Source organism: Melanaphis sacchari, unplaced genomic scaffold (assembly GCF_002803265.2).
Source record: "Melanaphis sacchari strain LSU unplaced genomic scaffold, SCAv2.0 Contig1_pilon_pilon, whole genome shotgun sequence".
Taxonomy (NCBI): domain Eukaryota; kingdom Metazoa; phylum Arthropoda; class Insecta; order Hemiptera; family Aphididae; genus Melanaphis; species Melanaphis sacchari.
Genome location: NW_020270976.1, coordinates 4,496,502 through 4,524,225, shown reverse-complemented (window position 1 = coordinate 4,524,225; position 27,724 = coordinate 4,496,502). Strand labels below are relative to the sequence as shown.

Genomic DNA, 27,724 nt, shown 5'->3' with positions numbered 1-27,724 from the left:
CGGCAGTCGGATGGATAGTAACCAAATAAATTAATTCCATGTTTTCACAGTAAAAATGTAATGAGTGGAGTTCAGAAGTTTTGAAAAGAGGTGATTTTAATATAAATACTAAATTTTCCGGGAGACATAATCGAGTATTTAAAAATTAATTATAATAGTTTGTTATTAGAAAAATAATATCAAAACGATTATATTATATGTACGTAATACTGATTTCTTTTATGTAATTGTAATTGTTTGTGTAATGTTAATATTGTATACACTGTAGAACATTTATAGGCTTATAGCAATTTCATAGAGAGTAGATAATATACTGTCTACAGAGTATAAGTGTTCAATATAGTGATAATTTTATAGCTCATTTTTGACAGTCTTATGTTCGATATCACACAGATGGATTTAGAAAAAAATGATTACTTATGACTGTAAAACGAGAATATTTAATGTAATACGGCCAGTTTTCGACATTTTGTGTTTTTGATGTAGCTTAAAAATTATAACCAAATAATCGTTGATACCTAAAATGTTTACAAAATATTTACTAAACACTATATTTCTTGGTAAAAAATATTATTTATTAGGGCTTGCAAGCTTTTATATAACGTACATTATTTTCTATACCCGTTAATGTTTTCAAAATATTTGTACCACTAATCAATTCACGTCATCATTCGATACATCAGTATGTTGTTATTAACCATATACATCACAATTAATAACAGTAATTAATAAAAAATACGCAGTATTCTTACAAAGATTAATGATACCTATTGTATTTCTAGGAAAAAAAATAAAAAATAAATGGCTAATAGTAATATAAATAAATTATAAAATATCCTTAAAATATATCGTAGATTGGCAATCTACGAAAAATTATACAAATATAATATGATAAGAATAATTATTAAAATAATTTTAAATATATTGAGCAAACTTTCAATACAGTGTTTTTTTTTTTTTTAATTCAATAAAACTAAAAATGATTCAAAAAATATTGAAATAATATGCAATGATTTTTTATTTGTTCATCAAATTATTTGTTACCATTCCCCAGGTATTCAATATATACCCTAGAACCTACTGCAAAGCAAGTTTCAGAATAGTTTCTCCTAATTTTTTTCTTTTAAAATTGTTTTTTTTTTTGTACTCTATAGGTACCTACTTATGTTTATAAACTAAGGTTATTATTTTAATTCAAACTTTAAAATGTTATATAACCATATTTTTTTTCAGATTTACTAAATCCTCGCCTTTATTAAAGTTGTTAAATCCATTAAGTATATAATGTTTAATAAATTAGGTGAATACCAACTAAGGAGTAAAACGATAGATACATTTTAACTACATTTTCCTATAAATTGAATTAAATTTTAACGGGAATCTTGTATATCTGTACAGTATTATATAAAACTATCAGTCTTGAATAAAATTTCAAAAATATTTATATGTAAGTTTGATAAACTAATTTATTACGTAACAGCTGAACAGAAATAAGAAAGTTCACAGCAATACTACCTAACAAGTTTAAACTTTAAATTTATATATTTTCTTCTCCTATTATAATTTTACATTGTGACTTGTATAGTAATAGCAAATAGTGATAAATGAAAATATTTAATAATTGTTCATTATGACTTTCCATAAATTATTTACTTCTTTTTATTCAAACCAGAGATAGGAAACTAACAGCCCGTGTACTCGTATTCGTGTACCTTTTTTATCCAGCCTTTGTTATATTATTTTCAAATTATTTTTTACATATTGACCGTTTATCTGTATCTATTTTACTGTATTTTTTTAATGTAAATAAATAAATATTAAAAGTAAATGTTAATTGTAAATTTTTAATTTGATTGAATCTTTTTTTTACTTTTTATATTAGCTCACTAGATTTTAAAGATCTTCAAGTTGTCTCTTTAGTAACTTTAAATTACTCATATTTAACATAAATCATGAAAAAAATAATTTTAAAAAAAATGTACGGGTTGCTATATAACCTTTAAGCCCTAAGGTTTTACCCTGCAGATCCAGCGTATATTTAGGGTAAGACCAAAATATTTCATTTTGTTTGTCGTTGGAACTGTTCTATTACAACAAACGGGTGGCGAATCAAGATACCTTAGTGAGAAAGGTACTCGGATAGATTTTGATTAATTTACTTTGAGTTTCCCTTGTTAGTCCATGACTCTATAGGCTAATCGTATTTAAATAATTTTGAATCAATTAAATAATCGATTATTACATGATGTTCGTGAGACGTTATTACTAATGTACCGTCAATATACTACGCTGTGAACTAAAATATAAAAAATGTTTTATAAATTAAGTACACAGATTCCATTTAAATATCTATATCATAATATAGTTTGATTTAACAAATTCAATATTGCTGAATAACATTTTCTTAGATATGATGTAATAAACGCAATTATTGTTATAGCTATTTAAGTATTTTTCTACAAAAGTCACTGTACCCAAGTCCGTCAATCCTTATGATTAAATACTAAAATTGTAACAAGTAATAATTGTTATTTTCATTATAACACGTGACATGTAATGCAATTAACAAATATCAAATAATAATTGTTACAACATTATATAAGCATATTATTCTTGCATACGAAGGTAGATATTTAATATTGTTCCAAATGTATAATTGATTTAATTAAAATACGTAACATGGATTTATAAATCTAAATTAATATGTAGTGGATTGTGTCATACAGACTACCTATATAAGTAAAATAATAATAATTTATTATTACCTAATTTAATTTAATATTTTAATAATTAAAATACTATTGAAATTAAGAAAAAATTCACGACATAAATGTTAAAATTGTTATTTTATACATTTTCATTACTATTTTCTATATTAAAGAGCTGCTAACACTTTTACAAATATATTGTACATATGTACGTCTATGAGTATTTATTTTTTTTAGCCATTGAATTTTAGGTAGAGTTTGTTATAAAACATAAATTTTAAATATAAATTCATTTAACACGTTGTAGGTAATTGCAACTTATTAAACGTCACGAATAGTTTCTGAATTATTTAAGTTATAGGTATATAATTAAGGATAATATTGTAATTTATAATTCATGACTAGTAGTTGGTTTAAAAGATACTGGTACTATGATAGTTTTAAAATTATAGTAATTATTAATACATTAACATTTTATATTTTTCAAATATTGTTTGAATATCTATATATCGTAAAAAGTATAGACACTAGACAAAAAAAAATGCATATCAATTATCAAGTTACATACTTTATATTCTACGTAAAACCATTAAAAGGACCATTTTAATTAGTAAATAATAAGGTTTAATAACTTAAAAATTACTCGTTTGAATTTTGATTTATACGTATTAACATATTCAAAAAAGTCATTCGTATAACAACATAATAATAGTTCACATTTGAAAGAAAAATAAATTTGTATCGCATCTAAGAACTCCTTAAACAGTGAATATATATAAAAAAAAAATGTTTTTGAAAATATAATCTACTGATATACTTATGAATTCCAAAAATCGTAATTTAAATAGATACATTTACTATTCAGATATAAAATGAGGTGAGCATGCTTGATGAATCACCGTTTGAACTTCACAAATAAAAAGCGAAAGTTTTACATGATTATCTATTTCGTAAATCACCACGTGGCTTGGTCTTTCTCTGAAACACCGCAGGTAACCCTCATCGCCCATCATTTCACACGAAAGACTACAAACTAACAAAACACTACCTCAGAACGGCAATCAAGGAATGGAACCTCTCGCAGTGCAATAGGTCTTGCTGAGATAAATTCACGGTATAACTTTCTAGAGAGGGTGACATTATATTTCTATAGGTTTGAAAATTTCACATTAAATCTCATTATACATACAAAATAAACTAGTTTACCGGAGAGATTGGTGAATGCTAAGTAGATACCTATTATAATACACAACGCTTGCTTTCCAAGAATTATTTTTTTTCTTAAATAATGACTAAATTTTTTTATCTCGCACTTATAGTATAGGATTTTCCGACGATATTTTACCGAAAATTATGTTGAAAAACGTTTGATCTATTCCTGTAATCTTATAGATTTCCTGTATATTATCTTCATACCTAAAATTCCTGAAGTTTATTTAAATTGAATCGTTTAAAAACTTACACAAATGCTATGTCATAAACAGTATATTCATCGCCTGGACGTTGCGCTTGAGTGCACATATTATCAGCAACCGACAAGTTTTCAATCACATCTAGTTTGTTTTCTTTGATATAAGATCTGAGATATGTTTGAACATCCAACGCTGAACATGACGCAGGCACACACAAAGCCCATTTTATCTTATCCAGACGCTGCTTGAATCTTGCCCCGCCATACTATAAATAATAAAAAAAGTATTAATTTAAAATTTATAAATAAGGCATAGGCATAAAATTCCAATAATTAAATATTTTTAATAAACATGCAATTTTACGATTAAACCGCTAATTGAAATTGAAATTGAAACTGAAATTGTGTTTACCATGAAATCAAAGGAACTACAATAACCAAAAATTACTTTTGTTTTCATTAAAACAAATCACAATATTTATCAAAAAAATATTTTTCTATTCATATTATGTAACTCTAATAATGCCAACAAACTTTTTTTCTATAGAAATCATACATATAGATTGTAAAAATATTTTTAAAATAAATAATAATGAAAAAAAAACTAATATTGGATCGTGTATAAAAGACTCATTGTGTATTGTTTGATTAATCTATAAATACATCAGGTTAAGTATAACAAAAACACATTATTGAAAGCCTACCAAAAGTTTCCAGAAAAGTATTCAAGAACAACATAAAACGTTTAATAGGTGTACGTAATAAAAATATATTAAGAAAAAACTTTTCTTTCGAGGGAATCTCGCGTGTCTTATTATTGTTACAATTATATCTTTTTCAATTTTATTTGAAATGTTTTAAACATATTTAAGCAACTACAAGTTTGATAATAATTTACGTTTACATTTTATAACTTTCATTAGCATAATATAATGTAGTAAAAATCAAGATATGTACCACATGAAAAATTACTATACAATGTATAGTGTATACATATTTAATATACACATCGTGGTTCATACGACAATACCCATTATTATGAAACAAATTTAATATTTTGAAGGTTTGGTGTCTTTGGATTCGGAAGAAAAAATAAGCTGCAATTTGTTATTTATCCTATATGCTATCATTTATTTCCGTCAAACTAACGAAAAATAATAAATGAAATCTCCTATTTGTTACCGACTTTAAATCATTTATGAAATAATATCTATGTGTTTAAAAATGTATAATATGACACAAACTATCGTTCAGAAAAAACCTCCTATGTAAACTTAGTAAAAAATATAAGTTATTGTTTTCAACGTGATAAAACGTTAATAATTCATACGATAATTTTAAATGCAGTTTTTTCAAAGTAAATTTTAATATAATTATAAAATTTCAAAACGTTTTTCTGATTTTATTTTTTTAAGATATTTTGTGTGTTTAGAAAAATCGAATGTTAGCAAATGAAACGTTTTTTCGTATTAACGACGATATATTTTATATTTAAAATTATCATACCAAATATATCATACGTATTAAATTGTTTTTAATTCAATATCATAAATAACTATTATATTTCATCATGAAATTTTATGAAAAGCACACGAGTATCACTTGAAAATATAGTTTTCATTGTTTTAAAATTAGTGTATTGGCTGTGAATTGCTTTCCTACTATGCATCACTTAACACAGATCTACTTTTCAAACTTGTTTTTACTTTGTTCAACGCACAAAAGACAACAGATTATAACAGATCTCGGTGCTCAGTAATTATTTATATAATATTATGTCTTAGTGTTTTTTTGAAGTTTATTTTAATATTTGATAAAATTAAAAATATTTAATTGTTCATTTGAAACGTTCTGAAAATCTTTAAAATATAAAAAATAAATATATATTATTCATGTAATAATATTAAAAACGTATAATTATGTTTAATAATTACTAAATAAATATTTTATTATGGCTATACTAACATAATTATAAAAATAAATATATTTCATTGATTTATTATTATAATTGATTGTTAATATTATTCAGGATGTACATATTTTCAATCATCTAATATCTTATCATAAATCTCATTGCATAATTATCAAAAAACATTTTATTATTGTTTTGTTTTTTAATGTTTGTATTTTTAATTATTGTGGTAAAGTTAAAAAAAAAGTTTTTAAGTTACTTAAATAAAATAAAATAAATCACTTTACAAACTTACTGTAGTAGGTATAAAATAAATAATAAGAATTAGTTTTTTATCATATCATCAAATTTTATAAGGTATATTATATGTTTATTAATGAAATAAATATAGTATTTTGATCTTAGTTATTCGCTTGTTCGTCTATTGTACTTTAAATTTTTTAAAAGCAATATTGATTCAATATTTTACGATACTTTTGTTTTACACTTCTATTTTAAAATGTTTGTATGATGTACAATGTGTAAAAACAGGTTTTCGGTACGTTCGTTATAGTAGCGGAAAAAAAGAAAGGATGAGGAATAATCTATCTCAGTCAATGTCAATGACCTTTTTTTCGAAAAAAATGTTAATAATACACCGACTCTTAAGTTCTAAAAAATTTAAGGAATGCATACAAGCATCTAAGATTTTATTTCAGGGTAAGTTGGTACATTTAACAAAGAGGGTTATTGTAAAACACCGAACAAGTTGATAATTATTTATTTGGACAAATTGTAATTAACGTCAAAAAAAATGTAGTCATAATCTAAAATGATATTTCAAATTTATTTTATTTTTTATACTGTTAAAATAATTGAATGCTTTTATAAAATGTTTTATTATTATTTTATCAAATTAATAATTAAATACATGTATATAGTATATACACTAGTTTTATGGCATTAAATGCAAAATTAAACGAATATCAACCAAAGACAAATCATCATCTTAATGGATCCGTGTACAATGTAAGATTATAACAATACCGATATTACTTATTTATTAAGTCATGTATATTATATATATATATATATATATATTTATAAATTAATTTTATAATTTTTATTTTTTACACAATCTGTTAATAAGTAAATACTAGGAGAAAAAAAAGATATGTTTACAGAAAAAAAAAATCTTTTAAGTGGAGGAGTTTTGACTTAAACTATACTAAAATATTAATAATCATAATATAGCTATTTTATTTAATTATTTTTGACGGATTACCATTATATTAAATAGATATATAATTTATGTTTGATAAGATAAATGACATATTATAACATTTTATTATCGTTATTCATTGTTGATTTTTTCTATAGATTGATTAAATTATATCTGAAGTTAAGTTTGTGATAAAAACAGGAATTTTCATCGAGGTCGACAGAAGGTTGAGGTGAGCAACTATCAACAATATGTTTTTGTATTTCAAACAAGGGTGCTCAAGGACTTAAGTTTAAAGTAAATTTATTTTATTCAATAACTATTTGTGTAGTTTTTTGTTTTATGATTATTTTTTATTTCTATGAAAATACAAAAAATATATTTTTTTACAATAGATACAGCTAATATATAAAATAAATAAGGTATTGAATGAACTAGTTATCATTAATTTTACATGATTATTATTCTGGTTTTTTTATAATTTCCTACAAAACTCATTATTATTTAACATAAAACATGTTATATACCTAGTTAACCACCAAATTTTTATTAATTTATCAATAATATTACTTAAGTAAAAATTATAAAAATTAATTTGTTTTTCTTAAGCAGAGGTTGGCAGTCATTATGTATTATTTATTTCTAACCCACGTGCAACATAAACGCTTTACAATAAGCAGAACTAACCACGTGTTGTTAGCATTAGTATTGGAGGGAATCGATTTATCATCAAGCTTAAAAGTAAAAATATTATCTAAGGTAGTTCAAAGATTGATATTTATATTTTAACTATAAAGAAAAATTATAAATATGTAAAAATTTACAATTTAATATATTCATAACTCCGTTTAAAATTGAAACATCAATAAAAGCCTATAAAGTGCCTCATACGATGTTTTTAAGTTTAAAATTGATGTTTTGCCAATTAATCGTAAAACATAAAATTATCAACACAAGATTGATTTTGCTGAAAGCAAGTTAGATACGTTGCACGTGGATCATAGAAAGAAAACAAACAATACATTTACAACATCCTCATAAGAATAAATAAATTAAATATGTATTATTAATGTAATAATGTAATAAAGTGAACATATTATTACGGCATAATAACAGCAGTTGTTGTAAAATATAAAATCTATACGAAATAAATAGAAGGTCTTTTACATTACAAACAAAAATATTTATGTTCATTTTTTTTTGATTAATTACTTGAAAAGTGCATGTATCGAAAAATAGTAAATAATATACGTATGTACTGTACGTGGATTTAAATCACCAATTAAAGCAGAATAATAAACTTTTCTTACATAAATCTTGTGCCAAGCTGGTAATAACGGATCATACTCTCTAGCGAGTGGATCGGTATAGGAATATTGAGACGGCACATCGAGTTTGACATCAACGAGACAATATTGGGCCTTAATTGGTTTAGCTACCTGCAGGCACTCGTCAAAGTCTCCTAACTGGAATCTGTTTCCTGACAACAGACCCACTGCTTGTTTCGCTGATGCATCCCACACTAGAAAATAATATAATAATAGCGTGATTAGATTTTTTAGGGTTTCAATACACTGTGAACTGAAACCTTTTATACGTTCATAATTTTCATTTGTCCATCCTAATATTCCGTTTCTGTATTAACTTATAATTATGACGCAATGTTTTAAATTATATTTATTTTGACGCATTTTATAATTTGATATAGTAAGGTAAATATTTAAAATAATTCACGATCAGGGCCGGATTGGGTAGTTGAGATGCCAGGAGTTTCCTAGTGGGCCGCTTGTTTGAATTAGGCCACTTGTATTCGTAGGTACTTTTTGTTTAGGTTTATCGTTTAAGGTATAATCAGTTTTGCAAAAGAGCTCAAACCTTAACAAACTGCTTAATATGTATTAATGTGAATTCTAGACTCTAGAGTCTAAATATATGTATTTTAAATAAAAATGATAAAATTTCTTTGTACCAATCAATTTTTAATTTTTTTTAATTTTTAATAATAATTTTAAGTGTTCAAATTTTTAAAATAACATTCTATCTTTTTATATGAAAAAATATGTTTTTTAAGGTTGTTTTTATAGGTTTTCTTAAATGTGCCGATTTTATTTATTTTCCCGGTAGAAATTTTTGACCCAGTCCGGTCTTGTTCACGGTCATATATTTATAGTTATAAATAATATAATATGTGTTTGTTAATATATATTTGAATTGAGGTTTACCCATTTACACCCAAAATAAAAAAATATGTTTTTTCGACAGTCCATTTGTGCTAAATTTACTTGCGTAAACATTAGTTAATTCGTTTAATTAAAATACGTCGTTTCTGTAACGTATGAAAAAGTTATTTTTATAAGTCTATAACTACAGCATTAAACGTGTTTCTGTCGAAGACATAATATAAATACTCGTCCTAAAAAAATTATATTATCTTAAATAAGTAACTACATAGCTAATTCAGATTTTAGTATTTTCTGATGTATCTGCTGTACTAAAAAGTATTTACCGCGCTTGTAAAAAATCTCTTTCATTAAATCTTAAATCTCTGTTTGATGTTCATAAAGCATTAAATGGTATACATTTCATTAAGTATTTCTAAAAACGAAGATTAAGATGTGTATTATTGATTATTATTTTAAAAATTGACTATGTTTACCGATAGCTTAAAATTTCCAAAAAAATATGTACTTAATACCCATATATTATAGTTTAAATGTCTAAAAAAGCGATGCGCTTTAAAGCTGATCTGAAATTCACGTTTACGAGTAGACATTTTAAAATTATCCACTAGTACTGTTAAGTTATTAATAAAAACACAAATTTTAAAAGTTGTTTCAAAGACAAAATATAAATCTTTTTTTATTATATAAAATTAATAATAATATTTATTTTTATACATTTTATAAATTAATATGTTTTAATATAAAGATAATTAAAATTATCTACTTATAAAAATTAAATATTTTAAAAACTCTATGAAAACCCAAAAAATTCTTAAAAATACTACTTATATATTTTCCGATTTGTATTAATAATATAACAAATTCCCTGTATGAATTATTTTAAATATTAAAAATAACTTGTCAAAACTATAGAAACACATCTTCCTGTTTATCGTGTTAATTTTATTAGTTTTTAAGTATTTTTGTGTTTATTTGTAATTCATATTGAATTTTAGTTTAATTAAATTAAATTATATTTTTATTAACCAATGCCAGAATAAAATTAATAATTTAATATTTTAAAAGAGAAAAATCTATTGCTTTCGTAGATAAATATAGGTACAATAGCTATATTAATTTAGTTCAATTTGATGAATATCTAATAAAAATATTTTATTTAATTAATTAGAGCTTCAGAAGTTCAAACTTTTATAGTTATTATCAAATTAAATTTTTAATTAACGAATAATGTCATTTAATGTTTATTTCGTCTCCATTAACTGACATTAAAATTCGATTTACTCTATTATTTTTAATACGAAAGTAAATTGACCTATATAATCATTTACAGTTAAAAATATTATCCAGTGCTCTATAGTCTATGCAGGTTTTTTCTAGTATTTAAATGTTGATGTAAGTTATGACTCCCTATTTTAAAATTTACAAAATAAATATTATTTTAAAATTTCTATGTTATGCATTAGTATGTCGGAGAAAATGGGTACAATATTCTCTTAATAATGTTGTGTAAAAAGCAAATAGTAAATACTTTGTGTGCGGTCATGTGTATATTAAATATTAATATTATGCAATAATTTAAGTACACAAAATAATAAACGAATATCCACCAACTATCATATTATTTTAACCATGAAATGCGTCTTATAAATTAAAAAAAAATACTTTTATTTATATTTATAATTAATAATAATTGTATAAATTACGTTATTTTTTATTGAAACACAGTTCTATTTTCTAATGCATATCTGTTTTAGTAGAAAAAATATTTTTACTACTTTGAAAGATAATTTTTTTTGTTTACAAATGAGATAAGATGTATTTTTTTTTATATGAAATTATTCATATGTAAGATTTAAATATTAAATAGTTTACTTTTTATAACTTTTTAATGTTTCATTTTTATAAAACAATATTTAGAATTATTTAAATACTTTGAAATAATCTTTTATTTTATTTTTACATATATTCGATATTAATAAATCATTAAGCATAATCATGACAATATAATATTATAGTATAGACTTTAAAAAGGTTAGCTACAAGTTAAAATTAAATATAAAAAAAAAGAACTTTAAAATTTGATGAGTGCTCCAAGCAGGTCCCAAGCGTATTGCATACAGTATACATGTATATAAGTAGGTATAATAAAAAATCATCACTTTTGAAAATCGATTTTGAACGAAGTTAAATTAAACTACAATGCTTAAATTTCTTTAACACATATCTTGTTTAGTTTTTACTTATTTTTAAAAATAAACTGTAATAAGAAAATCTAAAAACAAAATGTTACATAAATTCGATTTTTTTATCAAAAGAAAAGCGTTATTTTAAAGTTTTAAAACATTCGCTTTGATTAAAATAGTGTTCACATAAAATATTAAAAATAAAAATCATGATTATAAAACCATTATGTACAATAATTTGCTCTGAATAAAATCAGTACTTAAGTAAAATGTTCATAATAATTATAAAGTTTAAGTACACAATGTTGAGGATTAAACAAAACTATGTTATTCGATAATGTCTGGATACAAATTAGTAGAACGCATTGTGTTGAAAACTACAAAACACGAATACAACGAATTATTCATATTTTTAATTGATAAGAAAAAGTATTTTCAACAAAAAAAATAAAATATACAAGTTTGCAAATCAAATAATATTCTAGAGAAACTTTAAATTTTTAATTACTATTTTTATTATAATTATTTGATACTTTTTTTATATTTTAATAAAAAAAAAATTATCTCAACTAAAAATGTAACATTTTATAAACTTATTTATGAAATAAAAAATATATGACTCCTAAATCCTCAAGATAAAAAAAAATTAATTATCTATAGCATTTAAAAATTTTGTTTTATTATTAAGAAAAAAAAAATTAACACACTAACCTTGAGATGAAACAAGACAAGTTTAACTTATACTTATACCAATAATTAGAGCCAGCTTCAGGGTAGAGCACGGCCTGGGGTATAGTATAAAATATAGTATAATTTTATAGTATAAAATAATGTATAATTTCGTTAACATGAGGCCCAAAATGTCATACAAAAGCGCGAGACCTGGGGTAGAGGCCGCGCTTGACCCTACCTAATTCCGGCTCTGTAATCAATAGACTATTCTATTATAAGATGTTATGGAACATTTAAACAAACCTAAAAGTGTTTAAAAATATAATTAGATTATTTCTGTCTTAAAATCGTTATTAAATGTATGAAATGTCTATTGTTACTCTATTAACACAAGTAACAATGCATTGCATAGATATTTTATCACAGTAGTCGTTTAAAGCTTAAATTTTTGGCAACATTGGAACATTATATTAATATTTTATAATAATTCGATAAACTCTTTAGAAATACATACAAATTGTTTAATTTAATAATTTATAGTTTAACAGTATTATATTCATAATATATAATATTAATATTATTATTAAAATGCATTTGAGAGGAAAAATCGGTAATGAATACACATCGCGGAAACGGACCATATAGACTCACTAGCCTTCATCAGTGATTGCTTATCCCGTTTTCAGAGTTATACTCGTAGTAACAAGGCTTTTCATATTTTCGAGAACAGAATCCAATATCTGACATGAGAGATACATGATAAACGTAACGTAGTGCTACTTGATATTTTTTTTTAGCACGGAAAAACATTAAACCATAATATCTAATATAATTTTAAAATCACGATTAAAATTGTATCTACAAGTTATATTAAATTATATAAATTATCGATTGTTAAGAATACTATTTTATTAATATCTTAAATCAATGTTAAAGTATTATTTTTTAAGTCTATTTTGGCATTTTATTGGCATAAAAATTTATTTTAAATTGTTGTATGACAGGATCAATTTTAAAAATTCGATCATGAAAAAAAAATGTCATATTTCAATATAGCATTGGAGGAGGATAGTGTTGATATGGTAACGTAATTATATTCCTTACAAAATATAAGTTGCTAGGAGTTACCTACGCACTACCTAACCTAACGTGAAATTATAACTTTATTACATTAATTTATCATCGATTTTCTGGCCACCATGGCAATTGTAACGGTCAGAAAAAAAATTATATCTTTAAGTTACTATCATTTATAATTTTAAGTTCATTTTACAACTGTTTATACTTTCGTTAGTTGTTGACTATGAACGTTTGAATATATAATACATTAATGTAATCGAAACTATTTCCAAATTTCAAAAAAATAAGCGTAGTCAATTTGCACCAAAATTGATCAAATTTACATCTAAATTTACATTAAAATAAAGATATGTCATTTTTTTTTTCCGTTTTAAACCGACAGCAGAGAAGGATATGTGTGAACAATATTACTCCTAAGATATGTAATTTGCACCATCTCAGGTAGTAATAAATTGGGAAATGTAATAAGCACCAAAATCAAAATTGATTAATATATGATAGATAATATCGAAACAATAATCGTACAATTTTTGATATTTAAGTATAATATATTTAAAAAAAAAAATAAGTTAAATAACCAGTATTCAAAATACTGATTTAGGGTTATAAATTTATTTGTTGTGGTATATATTATTACTTATGTCATTAACATGATAAACAACTGTTAAAACAAACAGTGTTGAATTGATTTCAGCCTTCAGGATTGTTCTGTGCATCAAATTCAAATCGGATTTTAAAATTAAAAGCTATTAAGTGCATGCAGAATACTATTTTATTCTGAGAAAGATTTACAGTGCAGAAACGACATTTATTAGAACGAAAAACACCGCGTTAAGATATCAATTACTAACCTAACTTAACCAACAGCCTATTGGTATAATAGTAGGTACTATCATTGTTATAATGATATTAAAGCGAGTTAATTTGTACATTTTTTATTTAGACTAGTGATATTAAAGCGAGTTAATTTGTACATTTTTTATTTAGACTACCGCCGTATCGAATAAATTATATTTATGAAGAGCTAAATGCATAATAAACCAAGACGATAGCACTGATACACAACGACTATTAAATATCAAGGTGATAATAATTTGGTCAAATAATTTTAAACTACAGTTTAAAAATTATAAAAAAAACTCATTATAAAATCCTAAGGAAATAGAATAATTAATAATATGGATTATTCATTACATATAGGTATATTTTATGCACTCATATTAGTTATACCTATAAAATTGGTGTATTGCATTGTCATATAACTAGTTATATTGGTACTTTGTAAGTCCCGATATATTATAAGATGCGTATATTTTAGTGTTATCGATGAAACTTGTAGCGCCTGTAACTTTAGATGTTTGTGCTATTATAATATGGATTACAATTAATTACGATTATTTTTATAATTAATATAGTATTTGTAGGTAGGTGTTTTACGGATATAAAATACGCAAAAGTTGACTGAGAAAATAGATCTAAAAATAAACAGTTAAAACACCTCAAGACTTTTAAGTCAATGGAATAAATTACAGTTGTTCGAATCTTCGCCAAGAATGTGTGAAATCGAAAAATGTTTTGTGGAATTTCAAATAAACAATAAGGTTTGCTTAAAAATAACAGGATTAGATTATTATTTCAAGATTCAGAATCTTTAATTCTGCGCGTATAATATGTGAAAATGATTTCGGTATCAACTGAGTGCGTTGCGATTAACAAACGGAGAGTGTACAGTAACGTCTATGAAAAAAAAACTAGTTTTTGTCAATTGTATTTTTCGATCAGAATACGCGAAATTGTATCCAGGTGAGCGAATAAAATTATTATCTGTTGTCAATAAAATAATGAAAACTATAGTTTTTTTATTCACACAAAAGTATATGAATTGATATATGCATAATATATATTATGCCTATTGAATAAATATTCAAAATGTGTTAAAAATACTTCTAAAAAATTATGTTCAACGAATAAATCTATATAAACGGCATTTGAATACAAATATTTTGTCTGAGTTAACAATTAAAACACGGCGATATTATTATGTGCTATGTTTTATTTAAATGTCTATAATATATTATTTAAAGTACTTTTGTATTTTTAATGTATATAAATTATTATGAGTTAGGTATTAAAATACTCGTGTAGTGTGTTATTCACTAGTAAATCGTTGTTACCAACTGGAAAACATAATGGTTTTAGAAATTGTTAAAATCTAAAATTTTCATATTATCGTGATATTATTTTCAATAATATATTTTTATCTGATCGTATTGCCGTAAATTATCTACCCGTGACTTGAGTAACTAAGTAACAAAATTAACGGTCAAACAATACTACATAATAACCAATAAAATAACTGATAAAAGGACATCCGTTTATTCAGATCAATGTATATTACACTATATACTACGGAAACAGATCACATCTAAGTATGGAATACAGACTTCAGAAGTATCGAGTAATACAGATTTCTCAGATCAACTACAAGAGGAGAATGGCAGCGATGCATGTAAATTTATTCGAATCTCTCGAATGAGGTATGGACCATTCATTAATCATTTGTAGCAATACCATATGGCGAGTTTTAGTTTAATAAATTGTAATCGATTGGACGGTAGAATGCGCAAAAGAAAAGTAACAGTTTTTGGTAGGTGGACTATTAAACACGAGTGCAGAATTAAGACGTATTAAAATTCACTATTTAAAACTTCCAAAAATAATTTTAAAATGTATTTTAATTCATGTTGGAAATACTTCGAGAGTATTCAAATACTCGTGTTCAAATATTTCACAAGCGGATAACCGTTACAGATGCCTGGCTAGTGTACGAGTATAAGTCGCTGTATAATAATGTAATGAAACGACGTGTTACCGGAATGCCCAACCTATTTTAACATAACCTATCTATTCAGCGGAGAAAACCACATGTTTGCATAATATATAGGTACATGTGTGCCAATAAGTTCTATTAGTACAGGTCATAGAATTTTCCACTTCAACGTTGATACGATATTTTACACGATCGGCATTAAAACGACGGTATTACGAATATTCATGAAAACGTATGACCACATACCGTAAGTCCTTATTATGAATTTCTAAAACATTTTTTTTTTTTTTTTTTTCTTAACGTTTAATATACTTACAACTATTGTTAACTGGCGAGACCTGTTTTGGAATTTTTTCAGACCGTGTTTAATATTAAAAATATTGCGAGAGAAATGTTTCTACAACCTCTCATCATTTTTGATTTTATTTTCTGCATATAAATTAACAGATTTAAAAGTCGGAACTTTACCGTGTAATTATTTCGTGTTAAATGTAGATCAACCGAATTAAATATCATTCGTTTTTACTCATTTTAATTGTTATGGTATTCATAACAATATTGTATATACGTTCCAGGCAAAAATATTTCTACCCAATTTATCGTTTGTTTTTTAACTTATTTGTTCCGAATTAAATAATTAAAAACCTAACACAAAAAATATATAAAACGATTATTACATGATAAAATAATTACTGTACATAGTAGTTTTATCGTTTTACATTGAACACACCTGTACAGACAAGCCCAACAACTCTACAACCTACAAACACTTAATGTATAAATTAATGACATTTTAGTTTTTACTAAATATGCATAAGTAACAGTTAAGTAAAACGATAAAAATTATAATGAATGAAAAAAAAAAAAATAAAAGTTTCTATTTATTTTATTATTAATCATTATAATTCTAAAATAAAATACACTTAACCAGTTTTAAAAATGTGAAATTATCCCTGATTCAATTATAACGGTAAACATTAAACACATCTAACAATACTTAATAATTCATAGTAATTACTATAATTTAAATTTTTCTTGTATAACTATGCAGTACGTATTTTTCCGAGATAATAGAACAAAATCAATACGTTTATAGGCAAAAAGCAATATATTATACAAAACTAACAATGATGTCAATGATCATGACCACAAGTCAACAAAAATTGTATCGGATATATAATTTACTTATTTAATGTATTATATATACTGTTATTTAAACTGATACCTTTTAATTACCCATATTATTTAGTTATCTATTTTCTTAAATTGACGCTAGTCAATGAAGCTGACCAATAACCATCTTCATTGCAGAGTCATTATATTATGGTGTCAATAATTTCAGTAAATAATAAATATAGCGAACAAAAATAAAAATAATTATAATTTCAAATTAAAACAAGTGCCATCACATAAATTAGAAATTATCAAAATATAGTAAATGTATCTACTTATCATTTCATTTTTATAATTAATAATAATTCGAAATGTAAGTTATTGTTTATATAAAACTTAGTTGTATACAACAAAATAACTATGTATCAACAACATTTAACTTACGTACTTTTGTATTATTAATAAATATAATAGAGTACTTACTTTGTTGAGCCCATAGAGTCATATTTTTCAGACCCATCTGTAGTCTTAAACTGTCATGTTGACATTGAGAATTCTCTGATTTTATAATTGCATTTGGTAAAATTGGTATTATATTTGTGGGTCCTGTCAACGATGCGTTGACACTGACCAAGAATAACAAAAATAATGCAAAACAGGACACCATTTTATCAGTCAATAATATGAATTTCTGAAACAAAAATAAATTATTTATTATTCTAAAAATAGTTAAATAAGTATAGTTGAATTAATTTGTAAAAATATATTTGTTTTTCTGTTTTGAACTTGAGAGTTGAGTTAAATAATTTTATTAATTATATCGATCGTTGTACAGAACCTTTAAAACGTAGATTAATATTTTACACATTTATATATTTAGATTCATTTAAGTGTACATTTGTACAGTTGATAATTACACAGTTAATAAACTGTAAATTTATTTAAAATAAACTTGAATAATCTCAACCTGATAGTTTTTATCTTAAAAATAAAGTTCACTTAATATAATAATTTAAATTATTCATATTATCTAACATTTCATTAAAGTCGCCAGTAAAAAATTATTTACATTTAACGTTTGAAGAATAATACTTAAATCATAGTAATACTCGATGTCATTAAATAAAAATTTAAAAAAATATTTGTTTTTTCAAATAGATAATAAATAATTAATTTTTTAAATGCTTTGATGTCCATATTACGCGTACATTTTGTTTCTTAATTACCTATTTAGATGTACTGAGTAATTAGTTTATATACATTATTTTAATATTCACACTACAATAAGTAAAAAATGATCAATGAACACACAAAAATAATTCAAATCGAGAAAAGAAGGAAAAGTTTTTGATTTATAATTAAAATAGCAGTAGTGTAAGTAACAAATAAAACATGTTATTATAGTTCAATGACATAACTGTATTTAGTTATAATATATTTGTTACTAGTACCATAAATAGTTATTAACCGAGAAATGATACTATTAGAACTTTCTGGAATAAATTATTTCCATATCTTTGTAATTTAATTGTTTAAAAAAAAATTTAAATGGCTGATACAACATACTATTTACGTACACATCTACATACGATGATAATATTATAGGCTATACGTGTTCACGGCTTATTTAAATCATATATAGTGATAATTTTCGTGAATATTGCTATGTTACATTTAAAACTAATCATTTGATTAGTTTTTAAGAAAAATAATTTATGAAATCTTATCATTTGTTTTAAGATTTTAAGAAATTTTAAAATTTACAAATTTGTTGATTAAAAGTGAGTATTATAGGTAGTTATATCGGATCTTTTATTTCATTTTAATATTAAAATAAAATAAATAAATAAATTTGAGCACAACTTCTATAGTACTATGTGTTTCAATACAAAAATGCCTTAATTCGTCAATACATTTTGGAATGAGATAATAAGTGTTTACTGTCATAAGAAATTATTATTTTTCATAAAGCATTGTAAAATAGGTACCATATTATTCTAAAATAATGACTCGAACGTTTTGGCTTTAATATACCAGTTAATTAATCTTAATTCATCAACTAAAGTTTTCGTTTTCAAGTTTGTTGCAGATGTCCGATTGATAAAAAACCAATACATTTGATGAATATTAATGATAAAAATATATGGAACCCTATATGGTTGGATAACGTTTATCTAAGCATGTTATAAGGTAATCAACATTATTAATACTAAATGTATTACACAGTTTATGTCTTCTCCTTGATTATTATTATGTTTTGAACTTAGACAGAAAAATTGAGTTAGAAATCAATAATATTAAGTAGATAAGTACGAGTATGAACATTAAAAATAAAAGTCATTTTAATTTTTAATATATTTAATTTAAAAAAACAAAATTTTAAAAACGAACTTTTCAAAACTCGTGAACTAATCATTCTTCATTTTTAAACATACCTATTAAAAAGTTAACAAAAAAATTTTAATTCTGTTACATTTTACGTTTTTGTGACAAACAGAAAAAATTGATTTATTTTATAGGTAATGTCTATAATACAAAAGAAGACTCCTGAATATAATATATAATATTTAAGTCTAGGATTTACTAAGACTGTAAATATTTTATTATACGAGGTAACTTGATCACTATAAATTATTATTACAATAAAATCTTATTTTAATTTATAAATATTGTGACTTTATTATTATCTAAAAAAAAAAATTTAGAAAATATGTTTGTTTTCTTTTGCGCGACTATATCACATTTTTTATCTTGAAACTATAATTCGTAAATTTTAAATATCAATATTTTACAGTTCAAAATTTTTGTAATACAATTTTTGACTTGAATTTTGAAAAAATAAACTATGCAAAATGTATGAAGCTAAATAATAAGTAATATAAATTATGACAATTATTATGTGTATTAAATATAATATTATAGGTATTATAGATATTATACATCATAAAAAAATACATTTATTATTTATGTTTTTGTTTTTCATACTTCATATTATGTGAATCGATTTGCACAATTTAAGCTATTGAAATACACATATTTATTATTTAAATGACTTAGGATCTAAGTAAATGTATGGAATTTTTTATGACAGCAGTTCTATTAATTATAATAATATTATTCTAATATATAACTTGTTATCTATTCATAACTCATAAGTTTATGTTTTATTTTATTTTTGTACGTACTATTAATTTAGTAACGTTTTATACGTATTTATATATATATGCAATTTTAATCTAACAAAGCTTATATTTTGTTTTTTATTTCATATAATATCAATCCCAAGGTCAAAATACATATTTTCAAATTCTTGTTTAATATTTTTAGATAGTAACATGGCGTTAAAATTCTATTAACACGAATTATATATCATAAACAAATAATTGTTTTTTTCATTGAAATATATTGAATTATAATTTATTAATTTATTATAATTCAATAGTAAAATAGAAATACCGTTAAAAATTATACGATTGTCAATAAATTAAAAAATAAAAAGTTTTCTAATCACAATTTTAGGTAATTACTTTTATATTTGTTTAATAATTAGGTACATATTTTGGGTAATTTAGTGTTAGTTAATTAATCGGGTATCTATTCAAAAATTAGTCAAATACATAAATTATATTAAGGAATAAAAAAAAAAAAAATTTAAATTAATAATTAAATATATAATATTAATATTAATTTAAAATATAAATATTAAAATGAATTGACTAATTTTGATTTATTTTAAAATACTACTCTGGTTTAAAAAAAAAAAGTTGATTGTTAGATGTACCATCATACTCTATAATATTACTATATTTTATATAGATACCTATATTTTCCAAAGTATATTTTTAGTTAAATATTTATGATAAACATATTATATTGCTCACAATACCTATGAATTCCTATTTAATATTTCATATTTTACCATTTTTTTAAGTACATTTATTTTTGTATTTTTCATTTTATAATAATTAAAATACAAAAAGAATAAATAAATTGAAATAAGTATAAAGTACAGTTATTAAGCGTAACTTACTTAAAATTGTTTTCCTGTTTTACCACGTATCCTTATCTATGAGACCTCTGATCTGTCCACTAAGATGACTGGACTACGACTCACTGAAACTGGTTACGGTTCAATTATCAAGACCAAGTTCAAAAGAGTAATACCCCCACCTCAGTTGCTGTATTATTATTATTATTATTATTATCCTTATTATTTCCTATATATTAAGACTTAAGATTTAAAAAAATAAATATTTTATACAAATGACACAAATATAAAACTTAATATTTCACAAAATCCTTGAATAGAAATGATGAGAATAATTAAAAATATTTAATCCTCCTCTATATTATAATATATTTTTTATTATTTTATATCCTAAATAAATAAAGTAATGATTGTGTTGAAAAACGCGTAGTCAAGTGAATTAAGCTTACATACTCAATTGTAGTCACCATAATTTTCATACTAACAAAATCGTTAAGATTTATAACTCCTTTATTATTTAATGAAAATGTATAGCTACAGATTTAAAAATCTTTACAACGAAAGACAATATTTTCTTATTACAAAATTAAATTTTCGAAAAAATATACAAAATTTGTTTATAGATATTTCAAATTTAAAAGTTTACAACATTCGATAAAAAAAAAAAAAGTATTATTTTTAGGTCCTTGAAACATTTTTCTATCTTGTTAATAATATAAACTAATCTATAGTTAATAATATTATAATTTATAAATATGATAATGTAATACGAGTATATGCTAATTTTTTTTTCGCTATGGCTAAAATTAGTTCAAGTTATTGTAAAAATAAATACTCATAGCAATATAAATACATAATAAAGTATTTTTATGAATAGAGGCTAGCACACAATTTCCATTCAGAATCGTTTTTCGCATAAATTATACATACATTAGAATATTAAAATAGGCTTAAAAACATTCAGCCTTCAATAAAGTGTACTATAAACATTAGATAACTAAAAGGACCAATAGAAAAAAATATTTATTTATATAAAATCTGGTATTGTATTAACTCCAAGAAGAGTTTACATTCAAATTTTAGTGTGTGCAATATTATATATGTTAAAACAAATGTCTTGGAGTGCATTAAGTGAAAATCAAAGTACGAGTAAATTTGACATTGACAACTCCGAATTTTTTATGTATATGTAAATGATTTATCAATAAATTTCAATTCAACACATCTACTACAATAACTTACTCAATGACAAGAAACACTGTGTAAACGAGCGACTTTCCTGTTTAAAAAAAAAAAATTTCATCTCGTAATTTTTTAGCTCAGTAAACTATATTCAATAATAAACTAATATAATATACAATGATAAACAGATTGATCTTCATCGTTACATTCGTATAGTATCAACGAATTAAATGTATATGAATCAATTATTATGTTAAGTGGATATGAACCAGTTTATGGACTTCAATGTATTGTTTTTATTTTCCAGAAATATATTTAGAAATTATTTTAACGTTTTTAATATGATGGTTCCAAACAAAAATACGTAAGCATATTTAATCTTATCGTTAAGTACAAAAATATTTATAAAGTTGGTTGTGAATATTGCATTGATTTAAAAATATTGGTTTATCAGTATCTCAAGGATCCCATTTAATAGCGCACCAATATTATTCCTTGTATTTTTTTAAAATATTACATTTTGAAATTTTATTGCATTGATGTTAATAATTTGTAACAATCTAAAAATTTAATTCCAGAGGAGTCAAGAGATGTATTTATATTTTAGAAGAAGTTTACATAATATGTAGAACAATTCTGGGGGTTGAGGGCTGTCAATTTATTATGTCCTTTAATAATGTTATGTTCTCATTTTCTTCATTTTTTTTTTTTTATTTAGATAAAAAACATGTAGTATAGCTATAATTGATTGCTATGATTATAAATTCACATTTATTAATATATATGATAGCCAGTAGGGTTAGGTCTAATATGTGAATATGATGTGGAGAACATCTTTCTTTATTTATTTATCTTCACTTGCTACATACCTATTATCTAGAGATGAAAAAAAATTTTATTTTTGCTTATTCCAATTTAGATTTTTATAGACCAGAAAAATATATTACAAACAAAATAGGTTTATTTCGTCAATAAAATATAACTATATGCAATATAAATAGTTAGCTATACTTATTTGTTTGATTTTAATGCAAAAACGTAAATATTTACCATCAAATATAGTATTAATTATGTAACATTATAATATTAAAAATATGGTAACTGATGAAAAACAAATATACTTAAAATAGATTTTCAAGATTTTTCAATAATTTCAAAAATTGTTCAAAGTTTATAGGCATAGATTACCTATACCAATAAGTTCTAGATAAGTAATAATCATTTTTAAAAAATTAATTTATAATTATTATTTTTCTCTATATATCTTTCACAAATATTACTTTTTAATATTTAATATTATAATTTGTGTAAGTACTTAAAGTAAACACTTAATTCAATATTAATTCTGTTTCATATTTTTGTAAAAAAAAATTTAAAAACTTTTACTCTTAAAATAAATAATTTAATAACTCATAAACTATAATCATTCAAATTTAAATTTTTATAAGTACGTTAATTTCAAAAAATGAAGTCTATATTTCCGCAAGACATGTCTTAAGTAGAACAAAAAATCTCAAAACCTTAAAATATGTTCTTAAAGTGTACTTAAAAATTCCAAAAATCGTATTTTGAGTAACTGCATTATTATAAGTAAAGAATGGTGAATAATTAGCATGCTTGGTAAATCTCTCATTATAACATTATTTAATAATACTCTAAACATTTCAAACATTTATTTATAAAAATATATTATCTGTTTTTAATTAAAAAAGCAATTTTAAATTTAAATAAAATTGATAAGATTAAATATTAAGTTAACATTTCTAAGTCGTGAACCATATATTTTTTTATCTAACGTGCATATTAAAAGGATTTTTAAAACAATAATATTATTAATATTTACAGTGATAGAATATTTCTATAAACATCTATAAATTTAAAATGTTTATTCAAATAGATATAATAATACATATTATGTAGTTTAATAAAAAGAATACTGCAATAAATATTTATTGTACACAGTCAAGACATAAATTTAGTGTATGCCCATAATAAATACTAAAACAATGTCTCTATAAATTAATATTTAAACTATCTTATTTAAAATATAATTACAATACAAGTTATATAACCGTTTTACGTTTTCTTTTAATCAATTCTTAATTATTCTATATTTTTTTTTTTTTTTTTTGAAATTACACGTTTATTTTTAGCACTAACTTTTTTAATATCATATTACAAACAGAGTCCGAAAATAAAGTTTTAATATGAACTAAAAAATTTTAAGATAAACGCTATAATATGCCATAAAAACATGAAAAATAGCAAAAATTAAAATGTATTCATTTAAAATATATATATTAAAAGTATATGAACTCATATACTTATAAAAAAATTTAAATTTTTTTAAATTTATAGTTAGGTATAGATAGGAGGTACCTACCTATATTTTGTAATCCGTTATACTAAGTATTGTAGAGTATCATACCAGTAAAAGGATATGAATAATAATTATATAATGATTGTTTGTTTAAATTAAATAAACTGTAATGGAAATCTCTACTTACTATTCAAATATTCCTTTATTGTATAATGTATGCTTTAAATTACTTAATAATATAGACATTACTACGTGTTATGCCATACATTGCATTGACTTAAAAATACGATATTTGAAAAATAAGAAAATTAAAAATTAGAACTAAACAAAACTAACCTTGAAGGTATTCAAATTTTAAACAGGATTGGGCGTATTCATTCGTTCTTTTATATTAAGATTCCAAAATATTATTTAACATATTCTGAGTTGATTTATTATTATGTAATTCGTGCAGTTGCATGGTAATAATTTGATCAATATATTTGAAGTACTTATTCAAATAGATCATGAATTATTATATTAATTTTAATTTAAATAATTGAATTCCTACTATAACTTAACTATAGTTGAATAAAATAATGTCATATTATGTTTTAATATATTTATATGTTATAAGAGCAAATAACGTGACTATTATGTAGTTATTTTAAATTTATTTGTAGTGATGTTTAATATTTACTAACATTGTAAGTAATTTATATACTGTCATCAGTTATCACTAATGATAAATAAATTTCTGTTTAAAAATAAATACTTGGTGATTCATTTTACATAAGATACACATTATTTCAAAAGTTAATACACATTTTAAAAATATATTTTTTTTTTTACATAATTTTAAGTTATTAAAAAAAAAATTATTTTACTTTTTCCAACATTATAATTTTTATTTTTATTTTTTTTTAATGAAAATGTTCATTTATATTCTAAAAGAGAATATAATACTTTGATGTACAAATTGAATTTTGTAAGAGTAATTTATAAGTCATAACTCATAACTCATAAGTCATAAGTATTCAAATTGTAAAAAATGACTGTAATAAAAAATCTTTTTTCTGAAAATGTTATTTAATAATAACTTAAGATTATGTTAAAGTAATATTTTATTACATTTTTTTTTTTTTTTTTTGAAAATAATGTTATAAGTAGTAGGTTTTTACTAAAAAATATGAGTATTTGATATCAAATCAATGCCATCGCATAAGTTTAAATAAATAAGTGATATAGAACATTGATTGAAATAAAGATATTAACATCTTTTAGACTGAACACCAAATAAACAGTCGTTTCTATAATTCTAACAATAGTAATACTAATTATTTTAATATTATGGTAATATTGTATATTATTATTCATATTGCATACAGTTTTTAATTTTTGCTTATAGCATGAGAAAATTTAAAATTAATAATCTCAAGTAGTAGCTAAATATTCTCATGTTATGTAGGTATTTTCGTAAATCAAAATATTTATAATCTGAATAACAAATAAAATTAATTTCACTGAATTTGAATAAATATTCATTAGTTCAAAATGTCTGTAGCCACTAGCTTATTGTTTATTCTCTTTAAATAAACTTTATGATTTCTGCTCTAATTTATAGTCACTAAAAATTAAAATGAATACACATTTAATTATCATAATCTAGCTATTACACAAGTTAAGATAAAAGTACTTTTAATAAACAGGACTATATTCTTATAGGTTAGGTTAAGTTAGGTCGTATACTTTTCACACGTAGTATTTAGGAAAAATTCGCAGTTTATAAATATTTACTGATATACATCATACATTATACACAAAGTCAAAATAGTGCATTTTTCAACATGGTCAATGTAAATAATAAAAAAATTTACACAATTTAGAATTTAAGACAACGGTTTTTTTTCTAGATTTTAATTCACTAACTTTTGAATTAGATCTGATCAATCAAGTGTGTTAATTATTTCCCTTTAAGCAGATAAAGATAGAAGAACGAGTGAATTTAATATTTCTTGATGAAAGGACGTTCTTCTGGCGTTTTCAGTTAGTTCTAATTTTGAATTTGTTTTATACCCGTATTTAGGCAAGAGCTGAGCGCTCGCAAAAACGGAAAACCCGCGGTGTTTCTATAGTCAATGCTAATTTAATCATAATGATAAAGTGCTATTGACCAAATTTATCTTAAAACTTAATACTTAGCTTATTTTATCGATTAGAGAATAATCATAAATGCCATTACGATACGCGTGACTAACTATATTACATAAACAATAATATCATAAAATTTCACAGTGCCACTTAAATAATTAAATATCTACAGGAGTTTAAGGTCTCAAATAATATCGGCCCAGGGCTGTAGCCCCCTACCCCCTCCCCACAAGTTGGGCTCTGAAAATTAATATAGCTTACATTTTATTAGGTGTCCTATTAGCTCTTCTTATTTTATCCTATTAAATTATTATAATCTTTAAATTCCTTTTCTTTGCAATTAAAAATTTGATTTATGTATTATCAATTAAACTACTTACAATTGTCTATAATAAATAATAATGAATAACTGTGAACATTTTCACTAAATATATATTTATATTATCATTTTCGACACGATATAGTTTTGACATAAACATCTTGATCAATAATGTAATGTAAATTTAATAGCTACCTCCAAATTCTGTTTGTCATAATTTAAAATAAAAACGAGAGTACTCGTGTAAATATTTTTCCTAAGCATTTGAAGCTAAATTTTTTTTCAAAATTGGACATTTAAATAAAAAATACTGATTTTTCCTCTAACTATTTTAGTTATATTAATTGTTACCATTAGAAAAATATTAATCGTTGAGACTTGAAACTTTTTACGATTTTGACTATTACTGTTTAATAATTGAGTCTTCAAAATATTTAGACCAATTGTAATCTATTTATATCACAAATCTATTCACGTTATTCTACAATTCTA

At 23.0% G+C, this 27,724-nt stretch overlaps 1 protein-coding gene across 1 annotated transcript in view; it reads right to left on the bottom strand.

Moving 5' to 3' along the window:
• LOC112593241 (nose resistant to fluoxetine protein 6-like) overlaps positions 1-21,412 on the bottom strand; it is a 32,305-nt gene extending 10,893 nt beyond the window's left edge. Inside the window, exons 1-4 of the mRNA XM_025337600.1 lie at positions 21,324-21,412; positions 17,777-17,984; positions 8,543-8,754; positions 4,171-4,385 (exon numbers count right to left, since the gene is read on the bottom strand). Of these exons, the coding sequence (XP_025193385.1) occupies positions 4,171-4,385; positions 8,543-8,754; positions 17,777-17,960 (611 nt within the window). The 5' untranslated portion in view covers positions 17,961-17,984; positions 21,324-21,412. The remainder of the gene's footprint in view (positions 1-4,170; positions 4,386-8,542; positions 8,755-17,776; positions 17,985-21,323) is intronic.
• Positions 21,413-27,724: the final 6,312 nt, after the last annotated feature.